Genomic DNA, 22,356 nt, shown 5'->3' with positions numbered 1-22,356 from the left:
GCCAATGACAAAGACTACTCTTTTCCCACAGCCACAGAACTTATAGTAGGATCAGTTTGTTTTTGATTGACAAACAGCTACTGTTCAAGTGCAAATCCTCACAGATTCACGATATAACTTGGTCGGATCATGCTCCGGTGGAGCTACAAGTGGGGAACCTAATAGCTAATAAGAACACCTTAGTATGGAGAGCGAACCCCCGACTTTTCCGCCATGGTCTGACCAAAGATTATATTGAACAGAGGCTGAAAGAGTTCTTTACCACTAACCAAGGCTCAGTATCAGATCCTTTTATTCTCTGGAATGCCCACAAGGCATTCGCCAGGGGAGTACGGATCCAACAAGGGGCTAGAGCTAAGAGGATGAGGCAACAGCAAACCTTAGCTATTATAGAACGAATAAAGGCATTATAAAAACAAAATATGTCGCAAACGACCCAAATACTGACAGATCAACTTACACTACTATGAACAGAATTGAGATTGATGCTTCTGGAGGACTTCGAGAAAGCCTCTAGGAAAATTAAATTGACATATTACAGAAGTGGCAACAGGGCAGGGAAATTATTAGCTAATCAATTAAGAGGACACAGATACAAGACCCATATACAACATGTAATACACCCCAAGACACAAACTAAACTCCAACATCCACAAGATATAGCAGATGCGTTCAGCAGCTATTATGGCTCCAAAAGCCCCATACACACTATCAGATTGTCTGCTGATTTATTCCATCAGATTTACCAAAACCATATAATATGAGGTCAAACCTTAGGGGTTTCAATGTGTATGCAATCAGGCAGGCCCTTGTACTACAAGGTTTTGGTAAACCTGAAGGAAAAAAATCAGCAGACAATCTGATAGTGTGTATGGGGCTTTATACAACCTCAAAGACGACACCACGATACAACAACCAACTGCAGCCGACATAGCCGATTTCCTACAGACGCTTAGCCTCCCTAAGCTCACAAATGACCACCTCCACACACTGAATGCCCCTATCACGGACATGGAACTAAGTCAAATCATACAAGATGTACCACTTAACAAATCCCCGGGACCAGACGGTTTCCCAGGGGAGTATTACAAGTCCTTCCAAAATATCCTTATCCCACACATGGTGGATGTGTTTGGTTCTGCCGTTGCCCCCTCCTCGTTCCCCCAGGAAATGTTGAAAGCTACTATAATTGCATTGCCTAAACCAGGCAAAAGCCCGGACGTCCCGCAGAACTTTAGGCCAATCTCATTATTGAATAATGATGTTAAGATTTATGCAAATGTATTGGCTACTAGATTGATGAATATCCTGCCTGAAATAATTAATGTGGAACAGTCGGGCTTCACTAAGGGGAGACAGACCTCTGACGCTAACCAGACGTCTGATTAATGTCATTCATACGGTCAACAGAAGCGGAACACCTTCTCTGCTTCTAGCCCTGGATGCAGAGAAGGTGTTTGATAGAATTCACTGGCAGTTTTTGTCTCAAGTGTTGGAGAGGTTTGGCTTCAATGGAGCAATATATTCAGCTATTATGGCCTTATACACACACCCCTCAGCCCAGGTATTGGTGGCAGGAGCAATATCCACGCCATTTCAGATCAATAATGGGACAAGACAGGGGCGCCCTCTATCCCCCCTCATATTTAATTTATTAATGGAACCACTTGCCATCTGAGAGCACATAAACATATACACAGAGTTCGTATAGGTGGGAAAGAACACACAATAAGTCTGTTTGCAGATGATATAATCCTGATGCTCACTGAGGTTGAAGTCTCCTGGGCAACAGTACACCAGGCCCTACACACCTTCAACAACATATCGTATTATAAAGTGAATAAAACTAAATCATACATACTCAACTTAGGAATCCCAGACCAAATCAAACACAACCTAGAACAAAGATTTTCTTATATATGGAACCAGGAAGGAATTAAATACCTAGGTATTACTCTCACCCCCAAAATGGGAGACCTGGTAGCAGCCAATTACACTGATGCTGAAATTGTTAGAGGGCAAGCTAAAAGTTATAACCAAAACTGAACTGTCATGGCTGGGTAGACTTGCGGCGTTCAAAATGCAGATATTGCCCCAACTGCTTTATATATTCAGGACACTACCTATACTTCTACCCAACTCATACTTCACTACCCTGCAGTCTACATTGAACAGGTATATATGGCGGGGTAAAAAGGCTTGATGCGCCTTTGGCAGACTGATAAAACACAGAAAAGGCAGGGTGGGACATGTCCACATCCAAGACTACTATTTTGCAGCAGTCTTAGCACAACTCCGTCACTGGGTGATTCCACATTCTGAACAAATGACACTATGGTCAGAGATCGAACAATCACAAATAACGACAGGCTCGTTGAGAGACTGTCTACTGACAGCTCACACACAATCTTCTCTGGATGCCAAAATGTCACCTACTATCCTGGCTGCATTAGGAGCCTGGCTATACCTTAAAAAACACTGCAGAGGGACAGGCACACTTCTACCTCTAAAGCTACCCATCTTAGCACTTAAGCAACTTATACCAGACATCAACATTTAGTCATGGGAAGAAAAAGGTATCCAACATATAGAAGAACGGTAGATAACTAAATTCTTAAACCTTTTTCTACTCTTCGGTTGGAGCATGGCATACCAGACAAGGAATACTATAGGTATTTACAGATATCACAGCTTCTTAAGAATGACAAAAACCTGACAACCACACTTCCCACAAAAAATGAATTTAATATTACACAGACAATCAAAGCAAGTTAAAGGGGATCTCAACATTATATATGGGACTCCAAGGGAAAGACTTTTGCAAGAAAACACAGAATATGGTAGCATGGGAAAAAGAACTAGGAAGAGTCTTTTTAACGGATCAATGGGAGAACGCTTTTAAGATAACGCACACTTCTACCAAAAGCACCAACCTGCTGGAGATACAACAAAAAATAACCCTTATATGGTACTTAACTCCTAGCCGCCTTTCAAAAATATATCACAAAACGTCATCTGAGTGCTGGAGGCGATGTGGAGGGTATGGCTCTTTGAGCCATATTCTTTGGAGTTGCCCCAAGGTAGGCCCACTTTGGAACCGAATAGAGGGTGTTATCCAAAATATCACAGGCTTGCAATGGGCAATAGACCCAGCGATGGTGATATTATCGCTGGACCTGGACTATATCCCAACCTCACACAAAACAGTAATTTCACACATATTGCTGGAAACCAGATTAACAATTCTTAGACATTGGCAAGATACTGAGGCTCCATTCATGTTGGAAGTGTTAACCGCTACCCACACACACGGCACGTATGAAGTACTTCACTCTTCCTCACAGGGGACATATGAGAAGACACTAGAACTATGGTCACCATGGCAAAGGTGGTACTCAAACAAGGGTTTAAAATGAGGACCCGCCACACCTGAGAATGAGAGTGGGAATATGTAAGGACTAATCAAGATATGACTGACTTTTGAGTTCTAATTGAGTTTCTATTGTTTTATTACACACTTAATTTTTGTTGATGTTGACCAGCAGAAAGGTACTAGTAAACAAGTATATCTTAAGGTACACATTCCCAACAAAACCATCAAACCTGGTAGAATGAATACGTAGGAGTGGGACACCCGCTCAAAAGCCACGACCACATAGAGAGATCACATAAGGCTGACGAGGGGGAAGTTACACTTACTCACTCATAATCTTCACGAGAGATGATTTTGTTATATTAAGGAATCTTAAGTACTTAAGTGCTGGCTACATGTAAGCATTTTCATGTGAAACAATTTGTCAAGGTTTGTATTGACTGTACCTTGTATATTTCAATATAAATTCAATAAAAATTATTCGAAGTTAAACTTGAAAAAAAAAAAAAATTACAGAAGATAATATATTTAGCTTTTTGAGTGTTGATACTCAAGTCTCGCTCTTTGGCACTCCTGGCACTCAATAGGAGGGAGGGACCAACAACTAGCAGCTTGCTATGGGCACCTGATCTAAGCCCTTTGTCCATTCAGACACAGAGCCACAGCCCAGTCCTGCCCCTTCTCTTCCCTCATTGGCTCACTGACTTTGAAAGCAGCGAGAGCCAATAGTGCTTTGTTGCTGTCTCAGCCAATGAGGAGGGAGAGTCCTGGACAGCCGAGTCTTTGGTGCAACATTGCTGGATTGAGATGGGCCTCAGGTAAGTATTAGGGGGGCTGGGGGGAGGAGCTGCACACAGAGGCTTTTTATCTTAATGCACAAAATGCTATGGATAAAAAAAAAAACTTCTGCCTTTACAACCGCTTAACACAAAAAGAGCAAATTATAAAGCAGTATGTTTTGCACTGACACCAACATTGACAAAAAAAAATAAAAAATATAGAAATAGGAAACATGTAAATCTCTGTTTTATCAACTACCAAGCAAAACCTAGATTTTTTATTTTTTTTTAAATCAGACAAGTTTATAATGCATAATATGCAGAGTAAAATGTTAAAATGTATCTAAACTCCAGGAACAAAAATAAAAACAAAAACAAAAATAATATTTGCTTACTAGTCATTAGATAAGGTGGGCTGACATTCCTATTACCACATAAGAGAATGGATAATGGCAGTGTGTTTATGAGAGTTTACAACCACTTTAAGCCAAATCTAGGTTCTTGACCATACAAATGTATGTCATATTGTACTATTAAAGTGGTTGTAAACCTCCTTGCAGTACTTGTACCTATAGGTAAGCCTAGAATAAGACTTACCTATAGGTACTGTAAATATCTCCTAAACGTGCGCAGTTTAGGAGACATTTACTGTATACTGCGCCAATGATGTCATTGGTGCATGCGATCTGAAGGAACGGCTGCCCATGCCACTTCTTCAGGAGCGAGTGCTGTGACTGGCGGCTCCCGCATGCATTCACAGGAGTGATGTCACGCTGCTCTGGACAGTCACATAGCCGGAGTCTGTGGACCCCCGGAAGGAAAAGGGGCAAACATTGATCCGGCATCCAGTGGGGAAAGCGCGGGCTTTGTTTGCAAGTAAGTGTCACATAATGTGTTAGCATGCGATGCATACTAGCCCATTATGCCTTTACTTTGCAGGGAAGGGGAAAACTTTTCCCCGCATGGTTTACTTCCTCTTTAAAGATAAAAATAAAGTTATGGCAGAAAATACATTTAAACACATTAACTTGTCATATTCCCAACCTTCACTCAAAAAGAAGGCCAAATAGTTCTTACCTCAGCAAACTTGGACTCTAGTTCAAAGTTACGTTCCTCCACTTGTTTCAAGGTAGTTCTCAAGTGTTCATACATCTTCTGGGAATGCTCTGCTCTTTGTCTTTCATTTAGCTCCTTCATTTCCAGCATTGTGATTTTTTTGGAAATGGACACTATTTCATTATTGGTAATCGCTTTAGCAGCTTTATCCATTGCAGAATTACCTCCTAAAGGAAAATAATAAAGAGTGAATTTTTTTTTCAACAATCTTTCACAAGACAACAATTAAAATACGATATGGGATACAATTTCCAATTCAATTCTGTGTTTTTTTTTTCTCCATAGTTTTCCCTCTGCTTTTGTTCCCATTGCATATACCGTATGACGTTTGAAAGATAAAATACAAATGTATACTTTTCAAAATGCCTTGTAGGGTTGGCCTAACAAAGGGAATACATTAATTACCTAGTCTAGACAAAAGTAGGATTTTTGTACTCACTCTTAAACCAATTTATTGAGAGCCCATTGAGGGACACAGCAATTCAGAAACAGGGGTTATATGGCTGCCTACAGAAGGATTGAACACTGACAAACAGAAAAATAGGATTTTTTAAACAGCTTACCTGTAAAATCCTTTTCTTGGAGTACATCATAGGACACAGAGTCTCAAGTATTTACTTAGTGGTTTATGGGCCTACCTTCAGGTGTTGACACTGGCATAACCAATACAGGAATTTGACTCCCCTATATAACCCCTCATCCTTCCAGGAGCACTCAGTTTTTGTAGCCAAGCAAAATAAGCAATATACTCTCACCCCATAAAACAGAGGGGCGGGAGCTCTGTGTCCTATGATGTACTCCAAGAAAAGGATTTTACAGGTAAGCTCTTTTAAAAATCCTATTTTCTTTATTGTACATCATAGGACTCAGAGCCTCAAGTATTTACTTAGTGGGATGTCCCATAGCAATGCTACTTGAGGGGAGGGAGACACAACCCGTAGGGCACCCCAGACCTGAGTACTTTATACTGCTGCCTGCAGCACACTGCACCCAAAGGTGATATCCTCATTCCATCTTACATCCACTTGATAACATTTTGCAAATGTATGTACTGAAGACCAAGTCGCGGCCTTGCAGATCTGAAACATGGAGGCCTGGTGACGCACTGCCCAAGAAGCACCAACCGCTCTGGTAGAGTGCGCCTTAACTTAAAAAGGGGGAATCTTTCCCTTTAAATCATAATTTTGAATTATAACTTGCCGAATCCACTTAGCCACAGTGGATTTTGATGCTGCCTGTCCCTTTTTAGGACCCTCTGGCAGAATCAATAAGACGTCACTCTTATGAATCTGAGCAGTTTTCTCTAAATAGATCTTCACTGCTCTCACTACATCAACACAATGTAGTGACTTTTCTTCCCTGGAACATGGTCTTGGGGAAAATAGCAAGACAATATCTTCATTCAGATGAAAGCCTGAAACCACTTTTGGCAAAAAGCCTGGATGAGGGCGTAACACCACTCTGTCCTCATGAATAACCAAATATGGCTCTTTACAAGAAAGAGCAGCCAATTCTAACACCCTCCTTGCTGGGTATATAGCAACCAAAAATACCAGCTTCTTTGTCAAATGAACTATAGGAAAATGCTGTAACGTTCGAATGGCTGTTTTTGTAACTCCGACAAAACTAAATTTAATGCAGCGTACACACGATCAGACTATCCGGTGGACTTGGTCCGGCGGACCAGAGACAGCCGGACAATCCACCCGTGTGTGGGATCCGGCGGACTTTTTCTTTCCAAAAGTCCGGCGGACTTAGAAAGAAGTTTTGACTCAAAATTGTCCGCCGCTAGTCCGCCGAACTTTTGAAATGAACGGACTTGCCCACACACGGAGGAAAGTCCATTAATTTTGAACGCGGCTCCAGGTAGATGGGACTAGCGAAGGAAGTCAATGTCGCCACCTATGCCGGCAAGATTGACACCGCGCTGGCCCTGTCACCTGGTATGGACTTAAAAAACGGCGTGTGGGTCCCCCCAAAGTCCATATCAGACCCTTTCTGAGCACGCAGCCCGGCAGGCCAGGAAGGGGGGTGGGGATGAGCAAGCGCCCCCCCCCCCCCCGAGCTGTACCAGGCCGCGTGCCCTAAACATGGAGGATGCTTTGGGGAAGGGGGGCCCTGCGGCCCCCACCCCAAAGCCCCTTGTCCCCATGTTGGTGAGGACAAGAGCCTCTTCCCGACAACCCTGGTTGTTGGTTGTCGGGGTCTGCAGGCGGGGGGCTTATCACAATCCGGGAGCCCCCTTTAATAAGGTACCATAGGGGTACCATGTACCCCTACCCATTCACCTGGTGAATTCTCGCCGGACTCCTCCGCTATCTTCTGCTAGCTCTTTTTACTAGCGGAGGAGCCCGGCTTTCTTCGCCGCTGCCGCCATCCGGGGGTCTTCCTCCGACTTTGGGGGTCTTGTCCCCCTCTTCGGTTCTTCTTGCCGTGCCACCGCTATCTTCTGCTAGCTCTTTTACCAGCGGTGGCCCGGTCTTCTGTCACCACCGCCTCTTCTTCCAACTTCGGGGGTGTTGTCTCCCTCTTCGGTTCTTCTTCCAGCTCTTTTACTAGCGGTGGCCCGGTGTTCTGTTGCTGACGCTGCCTTGTCTTCTTCTCTTCTACTACCTTGAGATGTTGACTCAACGCTCTCTCTCTGGCCGCAATGACAGGGAAGCGTGGTGCGGCGACTTATATAGGGACAATGGGCGGGGTCACCGGGTGATGTCACATGGTGACCCCTCCCCTTATGATGTCACAGCCCGGAGGATGCTGGGACTGTGACATCATAAGGGGGCGGGGTCACCATGTGACATCATCCGGTGACCCTGCCCATTGTACCTATATAAGTCGCCGCACAACGCGTCCCTGTCATTGCGGCCAGAGAGAGCTTCGAGTCAACATCTCAAGGAAGAAGAAGAGAAGAGAAGAAGACAAGGTGGCGACAGCAACAGAAGACTGGGCCACCGCTAGTAAAAGAGTTGGAAGAAGAAAGTGGAGGCCCAACAAGAAGAACCGAAGAGGGGGACAAGACCCCCGAAGTTGGAAGAAGACTCCCGGATGGCGGCGGCGATGAAGAAAGCCGGGCTCCTCCACTAGTAAAAGAGCTAGCAGAAGATAGCGGAGGAGTCCGGCGAGAAGACCCCCCCCCTCAAGACGGAAGACCACCGGAGCTATGCAATAAACTATTTTAAAAACAGGTGTTGTGTTTTTTTCTTTACACTTTTTTTTCACCAGCTGAATGGGTATGGGTACATGGTACCCCAATACTTATTTACATAGGGTGGGGGCCGGTATCTGGGGGCCCCCTTATCAAAGGGGGCTCCCGGATTCCGATAAGCCACCCGGCCGCAGACTCCGACAACCAACGGCCAGGGTTGTTTGGAAGAGGCCCTTGTCCTCATATATATGGGGACAAGGTGCTCTGGTGTGGGGGCCCCCCCTTCCTCATAGCACCCCCATGTTGAGAGCACGCGGCCTGGTACGGCTCAGGAGGGGGGGTGCTCGCTCGTCCCCACCCCCCTTCCTGACCGGCCGCGCTGCGTGCTCGCATAAGGGTCTGATAGGAATTTTGGGGGGACCCCCATGCCGTTTTTTCTGCGTAGGGCTTCCCCTTTAAGTCCATACCAGGTGATGGGGCCAGCACAGTGTCAATCTCGCCGCCGAAGGAGACAACATTGACTTCCTTTGCTAGTCCCGTCTACCTGGAGCCGCGTTCAAAATGAACGGACTTTCCTCCGTGTGTGGGCAAGTCCGTTCTTTTCAAAAGTCCGCCGCACCTAGTCCGCCAGATAGTCCGATCGTGTGTACGTGGCATAAGTCTCAAGTGCTTAAGGGTGATTTAACTGGCAGATTAATCTGCAGCACTCCTTGCATGAAACCCTGGACTAAAGAATGACTAGCAAGCAGTCTTTGAAATAAAAATTGATAAGGCTGAGACTTGGCCCTTAATAGTACTCAGGGCCAACTTCATCTCTACGCTTAATTGTAGAAAGGCAAGAATTCTGCCTATGATAGATCTCCGAGGGTACCAACCCTTGGATTCACACCAGGAAACACAAGCTTTGCAGAATCTATAATATATAGCTCTAGAAGCTGGCTTCCTAGCATTGATCAAAGTAGAGATAACTGACCTGGAAAGCCCACGTTTCTTCAAAATGTGCGGCTCAATAGCCAGGCCGTTAAATTTAGCGTTCATAAAGTAGGATGGGATATCAGCCCCTGCGATAGCAGGTCTGGCCTTAGTGGGAGGAGCCATGGACCCTCCACTGCCATCTTTATGATTTCTGCATACCACGACCTTCTGGGCCATGCTGGTACTACCAACTTTCTTTCCAGCTTGATCCTGCAAAGAAGCCGAGGCAGCAACTGAATCGGAGGAAATGCATAGATCAGTGAGAACTGATCCCACAGGGTCACCAACGCATATGTTCCGTATGCGAGTGGGTCCCTTTTCCTGGACACAAAGTTGACTAGCTTTGCATTGAATCTTGATGCTTAAAAGGTCTATGTCCGGAGTCTCCCATCTTTGGCAAATAGCCGAAAAAATTTCGGTATGAAGAAACTATTCCCCCGGGAATAACTGTCGGCGGCTTAGGTAGTCCGCTTGCCACTTCTCTACGCCCGGAATGAAACTGCCGATAGGCATGAGACATTCTCTTCTGCCCAAGTTAGAATCTGGTTCACCTCTCTCTGAGCTGAGAGACTTTCGGTGCTCCCTTGGTGATTGATATAGGCCACAGCCGTGACATTGTCGGATTGAATCCTGACAGGGCAATTCTTTAACCTGGAGGTCCAGGTTCTCAGAGCCAGATACACTGACCGAATCCCTAGGATGTTTATGGACAAGCCTCTTTCGGTTCTTGATCACTGTCCCTGGGCAGTCATCTTCTCTAGTACTGCCCCCCAGCCTGAAAGGCTGGCATCTGTCATTAATACCTTTCAGATAATTGGTCTGAAGGATCTTCCCTTCAGCAATTTCCGAGTTAGTAACCACCAATTGAGGCTTTGGGACACTCTTGGGGACAGCCGCATTGGCAAAACCAAAGCTTGAATTGTCTTGTTCCAAGCAGACAGGATACTGTTTTAAAACAAACAGACTCAAATGGAATTGGGCATAAGGAACTGCTTCCAATGAAGTTACCATCCTTCATAACAACCTCCTACAAAGGCAAATTGAAGGATTTCTCTTCGACCTGATCATCCTCATCAGCTCTTGTATGGAGCTGACCTTTGCGGAAGGCAAGAACACCCTTTTCTCAGCTGTGTCTATGATCAGGCCCAAATACTCCAGCCTCTTTAGTGGCTTTAAGGAGGATTTCTTTAGGTTGAGAATCCAACCCAGACTCTCCAGGTAACTGCTTGTAATGGTTACACCTTGCTTCAAGCCAGCCACTGACTGGTCTATTAACAATAGATCATCAAACGTAAGCCAAGACAGTTATGCCCTGTGCCCTTAACCTGGCTAGAGGTAGGGGGCTAGTACTTTTGTGAATACCTGGGGTGCTGTAGCAAGCCCGAAGGGCAAGGCTACAAACTGAAAGTGCTTTTGTTCTACTTTGAACCACAGAAACCTCTGGTCAGGAGGAAATATAGGGACATGCAGATATGCATCTCTGATGTTGATGGATGCCAGAAGTTCTTCTCCTTATAGGATGGAAACGACTGACCTGATTGACTCCATTTGAAAGGAGCGGATCTTCAGGAACTGATTTATATTCCATAGATCTAGGTTTGATCTGACATCTCCTTTTGGCTTTGGTACCGTAAACAGGTTTGAATAAAACCTCAAACCTTGCTTTTGTGTGGGATTCTGTATGATCACCCTCTGAGACAATAATTGGTCTAATGCTTGCAACAGGGATTGCCTTTTGCCAAACTTCTGAGTACCTCAGAAGTCTTACCCCCCACCTTGTTGAGGGGAGATGCCTCTTCATGACAAGGCCTTGGTATTCAGCTTTGCGGCCCCAGGTCTTCCTTTGTGCCTAGGTTTGACCCTGATGTCTATCGCTAGAGTCTGACAGTGGAAACAGTCACCCCTGCCTAGAGGTGGATTCACATAGCGCGGGAAAAAAAACATGTTTAAACAAAGGACGTTTATATTTTCTTTTGACTGGCAAAAGAGTACTCTTCCCACTAGAATTTGTTTGGATATATTCATCCATACTATCGCCAAATAGTCGTTCCCCTTTAAAGGGAAAACTATTTAGAAGGTTCTTGCAAGGAGCTTCAGCTGACCAACCCTTTAACCAAAGGGTCCTTCGCATATGTACTAGTACAAGCGCAAGGCGTGATGCCTGATGAATAGAATCCATCATAGCATCAATGGCAAAGCATAATGCCCTTGGTAGATCGGCCAACTCCCGGGCCTGTTGTGTAGGGAGCTCCTTAAGAGCATCTGTAAACTGGTCCTTTAAGGACTGGCATATGCCTATAGCTGAAATTGCAGGCTAAGTCACGGCCCCTGCTAAGGAAAAAGAGGATTTTAAAAAGCCTTCCAACTTCTTATCTGTTGGATCCTTAAGCATACGTGCATTGTCTACTGGACAAGTTAAACTTTTATTCACGTTGGAAATCACAGCGTCAACAGCTGGAACCTTCCATCTTTTTAGTGATTTATTTTTATTTTTTTTCATAGAGAATCTCTTAGGAGAAAAATACTTATCTGGATGATCCCATTCAGTATAAATAAGTTTTTCTAGTAATGCGTGGATGGGAAACGCATGCAAAGGTTGTAAAGGTTTCAAGGAACAAAGGAGGAGCCCGGACCTTCAGCTAATTCTGTTAAGGGTAGCATGAAAGCGGAGCGAACCATCTCTGTGAGGCTCTGTACTTCAGATTGTGAAACTGAAAACATCAAATATTGTTTCCTCCGCAGAGGACTAACCAACCTGTTTTTCCTCTCGATCATCTGAGGGTAATACCTCATCTTGTTCCCACAATCCCCTTGGACCCTCCACTGCTTGTAAAGAATTTAAGGTGGGGGAGGGGGATCTAGGATGCTTCCTATCCACCTGGATGGAGGATGCAATTAAAGTCACTAATCTTCCTTCTAAACCTTGCAGGGCAGAAGAAAGTGCATCTTCAGTCACGTATAGAGGGGCTGAAGTGTGTGAAGCAGTTGCACCACCACTAGCTTCCAATGATTCACCCTGGCTTGCCATATCTGGTATCTTCGGCGGGAAAGACAGTATGGCGGCATGACTGGGGTTCCCAGCGCCTGGGGGTGAAACCTTGTGTACCTTTATGGTAGCTCTGGAAGAGATATATAGATATATATAATATATATATATATATATATATATATATTTTTTTTTTTTTTTTTTTTTGCTTTGACAACAGTTTTACCAACAAAAACAATGTCAACATAGGATCAGTTTTAAAGCTGATAAGAATAGTGTTTCCTGTACTGTAAATGCCTGCTTTACACTCCTTACATGCCCAACGCTGCTGTGTCTCCTTAGTGTTATGTGGCTATAGGCTGTAACAGACTCTTTTCAGTTTAGCTTGTGCATACTGAGAGAGTTTGTGTTACCAGCATCAGGTGAAAACCTGATTGGCATCCTCAGCTTCTTCCACCCTTAGCGCTGTGTGTTTTCAGACTGTGAAGCTGTGTGGACATCTTACATCCTACACACAGCGCCGCCTGACTGTAAGAACATGCCCCTTAGCAAACCTGCCCCCTCCTCCTCAGCAGAACAGTCAGTGGGCGCGCACTGTTTCTCATTTAAAACAGACACGAGAGGAGGAGGCGGCATTGCCGGTGAGAGCCTGCAATGCCGCTGTATCTTTCCCCCACTAGAAAGTACTGCCTGTAACAACAGGCTAGGGAAACTTAAATAAAAAAAACAGCAAGCCAAGTACATGAGGGCAAGTTTTATATATAAAAAACTGGAAATGGCCACCGCGCCTCCTGGAGGAGGGAGGGGGAGGGGGAATCTTTATCAGCACTAAACTTCAATAGTTGAAGTATTGGCTTGTGGATAAAATCCCATGCCGGTCAGGGAGTCTCCTAAGGCTGCATTAGTTGCCAGAGTACTTCAACCTGTGCAATGCTGTTTCTGTAACTGCTGTATCCCCTTTTTTCCTCTAGAAGAGACCATTTGTTCATGGAGAACCCCCCTCTGGCTGCTGGGACCACACATGGGCTGTTTATAGCCAGACACAGAGTTGCTGAAGCATCGCATTAAGGTATGTATTTTACTCTCTCTAGGGGAGACATTTTAAAGGCATACAGTTTTAAATATATGGAAGGAAAGCATAGGCACCTTTTACAGTTCCTAGCCTCTTCCCTTACCTTTTCCTCGCTGCAGGATACTGCTGATTCACAGACAGATCCAAACTTCATCCATAACGGGAGGTAGCATAGTAAAACCTTCAAAGACCGGGTCCCTTTTTAAAAAAAAAAAAGGGGGTTCCACTCCTTTGGGCCTTGTAAAGCACCCCCCAGGTTGTGGAGTTTTTTTTTTTTTAATCCAGCATGGATCCCTCCTGGAGCTCTGCAGAGCACATCTTCACTCGTGACCAACACCTTAGACACTGGCGAAAAAACTGAGTGCTCCTGGAAGGAGGAGGGCTTATATAGGGGAGTCAACTTCCTGTATTGGTTATACCAGTGTCAATACCTGAAGGTAGGCCCATAACTCACTAAGTAAATACTTGAGACTCTGTGTCCTATGATTTACAATAAAGAAAATTGTAAGCCACCCCCAGGACAACTCCTCCTGCACCAACATGCCCCATTTTGTAGCAAGCAGTACCAAAAGCATGAGCATAAAGAAAAGAGTGGGACCTGGAAATTTAAGGTGAATACAAAAATCACATTTTTTTCCCATTCATTGAGGAGAACAGGAATTTGGATACAGTTGGGATGTTCAAAAGCAGTCCAACTGAGAAGTGGGCAACACAGCAACAACCGCTAACAGGCCCAAGGAGAGAGCTGGGAACTGTCTTGACCTCACAAGTCATTGAAAGACCAACACCCAAATCTTAACTCGATAATGCCAAGCTCCCAACAATATAAGGAAAGCTATCATTACGACCAGAGGGAGGGCAGAGAGAATTAACCTGATGCTCAATAAAAAAAAAAAAAAAGTAGGCAGCCGAGAGAACGGCTCTTCGCAGAAGGCTACACCATACCTAAACTAGCGAGAAACTGAGGGGTACCAGGTACCGCAGGGGAATTAGCAATGTTAAAGGGTAGGGAAAGTGATACGGGAAGGTGATCCAAATGGGGCACCCTAGCTGACACAGGCTCTGGAGCGAGGGGTCCAGTTCTGAGTGATATCCAAAGGAACTGGGGGAGATGTAGCAATCGATGTGGTAGCACAAGGGAAAGCAGGGGGCATAACTAGAGAGAGCGACAGGGCCAAGGAATTACCCTGAATATTTAACGGGGGCGCTCTCTACACCTAAATGCCTTAAAGACAAGCTTCCCATATAAGAAAGATAAAATCCCCTCATCACTTCAACACCCTATAACACAAACAGAAAAGCTGCTCACATCAACTCAAAAAGCTTTATTTATTGTAAACAAAATCAGTGTAGAGCTTTTCAATATCATCATGTCCAATATTTCCTAAAAAGGTAAAAATTTCACATTTACACACCCTCCTGTAAATTCTAACGTAAACACTCCAATATATAAAATAAAATAAAGCAAAATAGAAATTACCACAAATACATAATCCCAAAAATAGAAAAAAAATAGAAAATCCAATTAGTGATAAAGTCCTATGTTCAAAGTACAATTTCTACAATCACAGGACAAAAAATCTTTTACTTCAAAGTGAGATTACACCAAGTTCAAGGCATTTTCCACAGGAGCTTCACCAATTTCTTCTCCTCCTCCTCAAATGCAAAAGTAAATTTTCAAAAAGAGAAGAAAGCATTCGTAGTGTAATATACCAACACACTTTATTAGAGAGATAAAAGATAAAAAATGTAAACACTGGCTTCTCATTACATAGCATTGCCCCTATTACTGTCGGGGGAATGCTTGTAAGCAGTGAATTCTGCCTGGAGTGGTGACATTACGGTCCCATCTACCTGATGTGTTGCTTCAAAAAAGGTCTTTGAAAAAGGTCTGCATTGGATGCAATGTGTCAGGGGTGGGATCATAATGTCACCATGCTGGGCGAATTCACTGCGGGCTTACAAGTATTCCCAGAAAGTGACAGGAGCAGTGCTATGTAATGAGAAGCCCACGTTTACATGTCATAAGGTAAATGGATCTTTTATCTCTCTAATAAAGTGTGTTTCTTTTTAAGAGCAATAACTTTTGTTGATGAGGAGGAGAAGAAAATAGTAAAAGTTGCTATGGAAAGTGCCTGGAGTTTTGTGTAATCTAAAGCTGTCTGTCTATGACCTCATGTATGTTGTGGGGTCCATCTGGGAAGGTGAGGGCACATCTGAAATGCACAGTGGTGGAGTGCACACTTTGGGGAATTTAAATTAGTCTGTTATCAAGATCCTTTTCACTTTTGTGTGGCACCACTGGATGAACTTGGGGAAATTTTCCAATGTACATAGGACTTTATCACGATCTGTATGAGATTTCCTCACACTTGAAGGTCCCTTTATTATTTATTTTCTTGTGATTTTTGGAATTGTACTTTGAATACAGGACTATCACATTTTGGATTTGATGTTATTTTTATAATTATATGTTTTATCTTATTTCATATATTGGAGTGTTCACGTTAGAGTCCACAGGAGGTGGGTGTGTGGTTCTAAAAATGTTTCTCACTTAGGTCATGCATTTTGACGAAATGGTGGATATGTGAAAAGGGCAACACAGATTGTTTTTGCATTATAGAAAGCTTCCATACAACCAGATCAATTCACAAAAACCCCAAAGGCAGGACTGAACCCACTTTGTCTATGTACAGACATGGCATGGCCACATTGTGGTGATACAGCTAAACCCAAAGTGTCAGGCAAGGCTTCAGGTACTCAGAAACCAAAACATTTGGGGCTGATAAGAATCAGATGGCTGAAGGTGAACAAGTCACTGCAGATGAGCTATAAAAATAAGTCAGAGATGAGAGCTCTGGTACTTATCAAAGCTTGAGCAACAGCTGGATGATGCTTTCTTTACGGTGAATGGTGGGACAGAGAACATGTAGCATGCAACACTTCACCAACGGACAAACTCACAGTTGTGAAAACTGGCGGTGGTAATAAATGTGAAAGGTACCCAGCCTCAGTCCAACAGGCCCTACTCACAAAGTGAGTTTTCAGAGACAGGATCACACATGTGGCTGTACCATGGCTCTGGACCTGAAAAGTGCACCACAGTTAACCAACAGTTCACTCAGGTCTGGAAAATGCCATTATGCAGTGCCTATCTGGATAGCAGGTATATACAGACCAGCTCAAGCGGCAGTGTAACAAGTAATCTTGACTGAAGCCACTCAAGGACAGAATTGCACAAAGAAGATTAAAAAAAGGAAATAAAATAGAGTGTTCGACTTTTCTCAGCAGAGTAGGAAGGGTTATCCTGGGCTGGCCTAGGTCTAAGATTAACTCAACAACTTCAAAGATTAATCCAATATAGGCAAAGCAATTTTTCCTAACAGAGTCTAAATGGCATTGAACTACATAACACACAGTACCCACTAAGAAATCATTGTGCAGCTTACAGTATTCAGAATATTAATTTATGAGTATCTACAATGGTCTACTGCACAATTCTGTCCACTGGATCAAAGTCCTATATACATGAAACCCACATGGAAATCTGTTGTACATACCCAATGCACCTATGTATTCCCAGGCTTGCTCAAGTGTATTCAGTTTTTCTTTAGCGATTTCCAGTTCTCTAATATAAGAAGTGATCTGCGATCTTAAGGATGTATTTTCATGCTGTTGGAAGGAACCATAAAGTTAAATCATTTTCCCTTTTCTCGGGGAGACCAACACTGTATACAGTTAACTTACTGTGAGTGAAAGTAGCTTTAAATACCCCTAAAACTGTATATATAAAAATATTTTATATGATGTTCTAAGGGCTGTATTTAGAAATCATGCTTATCTAGTCTCAAGTGACTAATGACAACTTTATTTACAGGATGATCCCTCTCCTTTATTGTAAATCCAGTTTAGGGATTAGTATTGTAAAAAAATAATAATAAAAATAATAATAAATTAAATTAAATGGTCCTTTTTTAAATGACTACCAGCAAACACAAATAATTTGGATTTGTTTTATTAAGCTACAGAACGTCTGTCCAGGAGACCCTGTCCCTCTCCTCCCTTTAGTTCTGTTGCTGAATATCATTTTGTTTATAGAAGACCATATAAGGAACAGAAAAATAAAAAATAAATATATACCCTCTTGTACCCTAGACACAAGACCAAAAATGTTTGTGGTATATAAAAAAAATAGTATTTTTTGTACTCACTGTAAAAATACTTTTCTCTGTAGTTCACTGACTGACACAGCTCCCCTCTTAGACCATTGGGTTGTTACGCCACCTTCAGGAGAGGACTAGGCATAACATGTTAACATGTAATATAAAAACTAGAACTTTCTAGTTCAGCCCAAGGGGCAGTCCCTTAGGTAACAACCCTCCAGCCTGCCTTGCAGCTTCAGTACGTCAACAAGTAGTATAACGTAGCGAAAAATAGGAGGGGCGGGTGCCGTGTCAGTCGGTGAACTACAGAGAAAAGGATTTTACGGTGAGTACAATTTTCTCTTACATTCACCGACTGACAGAGCTCCTCTCTTAGACCATTGGGACATCCCCAAGCAGTGCCAAAACGAGGGGTGGGAAAACAGCATAAAGACTTCACCCACAATGGCATGTGGGAACTAGTATAAACTTTACCCACAAAAACAGGAAAAAACTTAAGTGCAATTGCAATTATACAGCCGCCTGCAAACCTTTGCAGCCAAAACAGCCATCAGCCGATGCACTGACATCTACCTTGTAGAATTTTGTACAAGTATGAACATATGACCAAGTCGCCGCTTTACACACTTGAGCGGCAGATGCTTGCTGTAGGAAGGCCCAAGACGTTACGATTGCCCTTGGAGGGGGCCGTGACCAGAAACGGGGGCACCTGCCTCTTCAAGATGTAGGCCTGTACTACAATCTGTCTGATCCACCTAGAAATGGTGGCCGACGAGACCGCCATGCCTTTTTTCAGACCAGCCACATAAACAAACAAGGAGTCTGACTTCCAAAAGGGAGCCGTAGCAGACAAATACACCCTCAGAGCCCGAACCATGTCCAGGGCATGAAGGGCCACCTCCTTAGGATGCCTTGGCTTGGGACACAGAGATGGCAACACAATGTCTTCATTGATGTGGAACGCCAAAACCACCTTCGGCAGAAAAGAAGGTTGCGGATGCAACACCACCTTAATCTTGTGGATAACAAGATAGGGTGACATGCAAGACAAGGCCGCCCGTTCCGAAACCCTCCTGGCTGAAGTAATGGCCACTAGAAAGACCACTTTCTGGGAAAGAGACAACAGAGGGATCTCTCTGATATTTTCAAATGGCGGTTTTGTAAGAGCCGATAACACCAGGTTCAGATCTTACGGGGGTAACGGTGGACGCACCGGAGGAATTACATGTCGGACCCCTCGAACAAAAGTGCTCACTAGAGAGTGAGACACCAGGGGGTCACTGAAAAAAAGACAGCCAAAGCTGATATTTGCCCTTTAGTGGTGCTTAAAACCAATTTCTGGTCTACTCCTTGCTGTAGAAACAGCAGGATCCAGGATATAGAAAAGGAACGTGGATGCCATCCTTTCTCCTCACACATGGAGATGTAGGCCTTCCAGATACGATGATATATCTTCCGAGAAGAAGATTTCCATGCTCTCAGCATAGTTGGATTCACCGAGGCCGAAAGACCCCGGTTCCGCAACATCTGTCTCTCAATAGCCATGCCTTTAAAACCAGCGATGGTAAAGCAGGATGGAGAATCGGACCTCGAGACAGAAGGTTCTCTCGTAATGCCAGTCGCCATGGGGTGTCCACCACCAGGCGCACTAGGTCTGCGTACCAAGGACACTGGGGCCAATCTGGGGCAGTCAGTATTACTGGGATCTCTTTGGCCTCCATACTGCGGAGCAGACATGGTAACAGTTTCAGTGGAGGAAAGGCATAGATCAACTGGTACTGATCCCACGGAGCCACCAGCGCGTCTGACACGTCTGCCGAAGAATCTCTTGTCCTGGACACAAATCTGGACACCTTCCGATTGAGACAGGAGGCCAGAAAATCCACATCTGGTGTGCCCCATCACAGGCACAGTAGCCTGAACACCTCCGGATGCAACACCCATTCTCCTGGGTCCAGCATCAGGGGACTTCGGTAGTCCGCCTGCCAGTTCTCCACTCCCAGGATGTAAATGGCCGACAGGGCTGGTACAGGTCGCTCTGCCCACTGAAGGATGTGAGTGATCTCCCGTGCGGCGGCCGAGCTTCTTATTCCTCCTTGGTGATTGACGTATGCCACTGCTGTGGTGTTGTCTGACTGGATCCTGATCGGACGCCCTCGAAGTCTTATCGACCATGTAGAGAGGCATAGCATAATCGCTCTCAGCTCGAGCAGATTGATCGGCAACTTGGATTCCTCCACCGACCAGAGGACCTGGGTCGACTGGACTCCCATTACTCCACCCCAGCCGGTTAGGCTGGCATCCATTGTGATCACTGTCCATTTCAGAGGTAGGAACGACTTTCCCGGACCGAAGTGCCGGGGACCTCAGTCACCAGAGCAGGGAATCCCTGAGTCCCAGAACAAGCATGCAGAAGCGTAGCGACGACCCTCTGCGGTTCATCAACAGCTTGCCACGGCTCTGGGAGTCTGCAGCTTGTCTGAAGGGAGAAACACTCTAGTTTCCATGGAGTCCAGCAGTAAGCCTAGGTACTCCAAACACTGAGTCGGTACAACCACCGACTTCTTTAGGTTCAACAGCCACCCAAATTCCTGCAGGGTCTGCATGGTGATCACCACCTCATCCTCTAACTCTGAGGCGGTAGATGCTCTCAGGAGGAGATCGTCTAGGTATCCCACAATCGCGATCCAGTGTTGCCGCATCCAACGCCAAAACAGGAGTCAGTACCTTGGTAAAGTCTCGGAGGCTGATGCCAAACCAAAAGGGAGAGCCACAAACTGGTAGTGGGCTTCCCTGACTGCAAATTGCAGAAACCTCTGAAGCTGGAGGCATATGGGTATGTGCAAGTATGCATCCTGGATGTCCAAGGATGCCAGCTAGTCCCCTTGATGGAGTGCAGCGATTACTGAGCGAACTGATTCCATTCTGAACCTCTGTACTTTTACAAAGTAATTGAGGGCTTTCAGGTCCAAGATTGGACGTACACCTTCCTTTTTGGGGACTACAAACAGGTTTGAGTAGAACCCCTGGAAATGTTCCAATTCCGGAACAGGTACTATCACCCCGCCACTCAGCGGGTCCCTTACCGCCCCCAATAGGGCCTCCCGGCGGGTATGCTGGAGGGGAAGAATCTGTTTTGTGGCCAAGAGAGGAACTCTATCTTGTAGTCTGAGGAAATCAGATCGCAGACCCATTGGTCAGACAGCCGAGAGGCCCACCGGGCTGCAAACTCCCGGAGGCGCCCCCCCCCCGTGTTGCGGGTGGGGGAAAACCTTCATGTGGTAGCACTTTTGCTCGCAGGCTTGCGGTACCAGGGACACTTTGGTCCTTCAGAGGTCATCCTGTCGGGCTGGGGACGATTGGTCGAAGCCCGGGCTGACGAAAAAGCAGTTTGTAGCCCTTGCCTATGGTGTGGCTCCTTAACCTTCCTGGCCTGTGGGAGTAGTGTACTCTTACCACCTGTGGCATTTTTAATAATGGCATCCAATGAGGCTCCAAAGAGCCATTGCCAAGGAAGGGAAGATCCGTCAGGGCTTTTTTGGATGCCTGGTCAGCAGACCAGCATTTTAGCCAAATCAGGTACCTCAGCACCACTGCTGACACTGAAGCCCCGGATAACAGAGGAAGGGTATCCAGGGCTGCGTCACAAATGTACTTCAGGCCTTGCACTAATTGGTCTGCTAGTTCCACGCAGACAGAAGCCTGTTGCTCTCCCAATTCACGGTGCAAAGGTTTTGCCCACTCGGTTAGTGTCTGAGACACAAGTGCAGATGCCAGTACTGGTCGCATTGTTGTCCCCACAACCGTAAACAAGGAACAAGCCACTGCCTCGGCCTTCCTGTCCGGGGGGGTCCTTAAAGGCAGGAGTCCCCTTTACCAGGATCGTGGTTACTTTGTTTAACCTGGATACTGGGGTTAAAAATAAGTCAGATACGGGAACACCTTAGGTCAACAGGCTGGCTTACGGGACCCAAAAAGGGACTGCTACATCAGCAGAGGGATCTGCTGGCTCCTGAATCTTCAGCTGTGATAAGTGCTCCAACAAGCGCTTTTTCGCGCAGGGACCCGGACAGGGACTCATTCTCACTGTCCGATCGGTCCTGGTCAGTGTCATCTGAAATTAAAGAGCAGGGGTCACCAGCCTCAGCAGGGCCCGAGTCTGCGTCAGAGCTCTCCCCGGAGGATAGGTGGGCAGGGGCTGTTCTTTACCACCTTTGCGGGGCCACACACTGCCTCCATCTTGGCAATAAACTAATTGAGGACCACCGACAAAGTGTCCAGAGGCACTGCACTGTCTGCAGGCGAACCGGTTGCAATTGCCTGGATTTTGGGGGAAGAAACACCAGTTTCTGAAGCCATGCTGACCCTACCCTGTCTGCCATCTGTTGGGGACTTAGGACAGTGATGGTCCCACCCTCCAGCTGCTGCTGGCTGAGGGGCTCTTTCCCACAGGACTCACAACACTGACTGGCTCTGCGCTGTCCAGCTAGTAGTGCCTGTGTCCTGCCTCAGCTCCAAGATGCATAGGAGACCACACTGCACTGTGCAGAGCTGCTCTGAATGGCGCTGAAACTGACCAAAAACGTGTTCAGGCTTCAAGAAAATGGCCGCCGAGTGTCCAGTATTACGGACTTAATCACAGGGAAAATGGCCGCCGAACTAAAGGAAAATGGTCGGAGAGCATGCTGCTCCCTGCCCCACCAAAGATGGCCACCGAGCACTGTATACCATGAGGGACAGTGAACAA

The 22,356-nt window shown here is 45.3% G+C and overlaps 1 protein-coding gene across 1 annotated transcript in view; it reads right to left on the bottom strand.

Moving 5' to 3' along the window:
- CEP290 (centrosomal protein 290) overlaps positions 1–22,356 on the bottom strand; it is a 338,046-nt gene that overhangs the window by 179,790 nt on the left and 135,900 nt on the right. Inside the window, exons 26-27 of the mRNA XM_077471382.1 lie at positions 17,007–17,118; positions 5,230–5,435 (exon numbers count right to left, since the gene is read on the bottom strand). Of these exons, the coding sequence (XP_077327508.1) occupies positions 5,230–5,435; positions 17,007–17,118 (318 nt within the window). The remainder of the gene's footprint in view (positions 1–5,229; positions 5,436–17,006; positions 17,119–22,356) is intronic.

The sequence above is a fragment of the Lithobates pipiens genome, unplaced genomic scaffold (genome assembly GCF_037356315.1).
Source record: "Lithobates pipiens isolate NorthernLeopardFrog02 unplaced genomic scaffold, aLitPip1_a1.2 Scaffold_8, whole genome shotgun sequence".
Classification (NCBI taxonomy): domain Eukaryota; kingdom Metazoa; phylum Chordata; class Amphibia; order Anura; family Ranidae; genus Lithobates; species Lithobates pipiens.
Note: the sequence above shows the minus strand (reverse complement) of the source record. Positions and strands in the feature narration are given on the sequence as shown.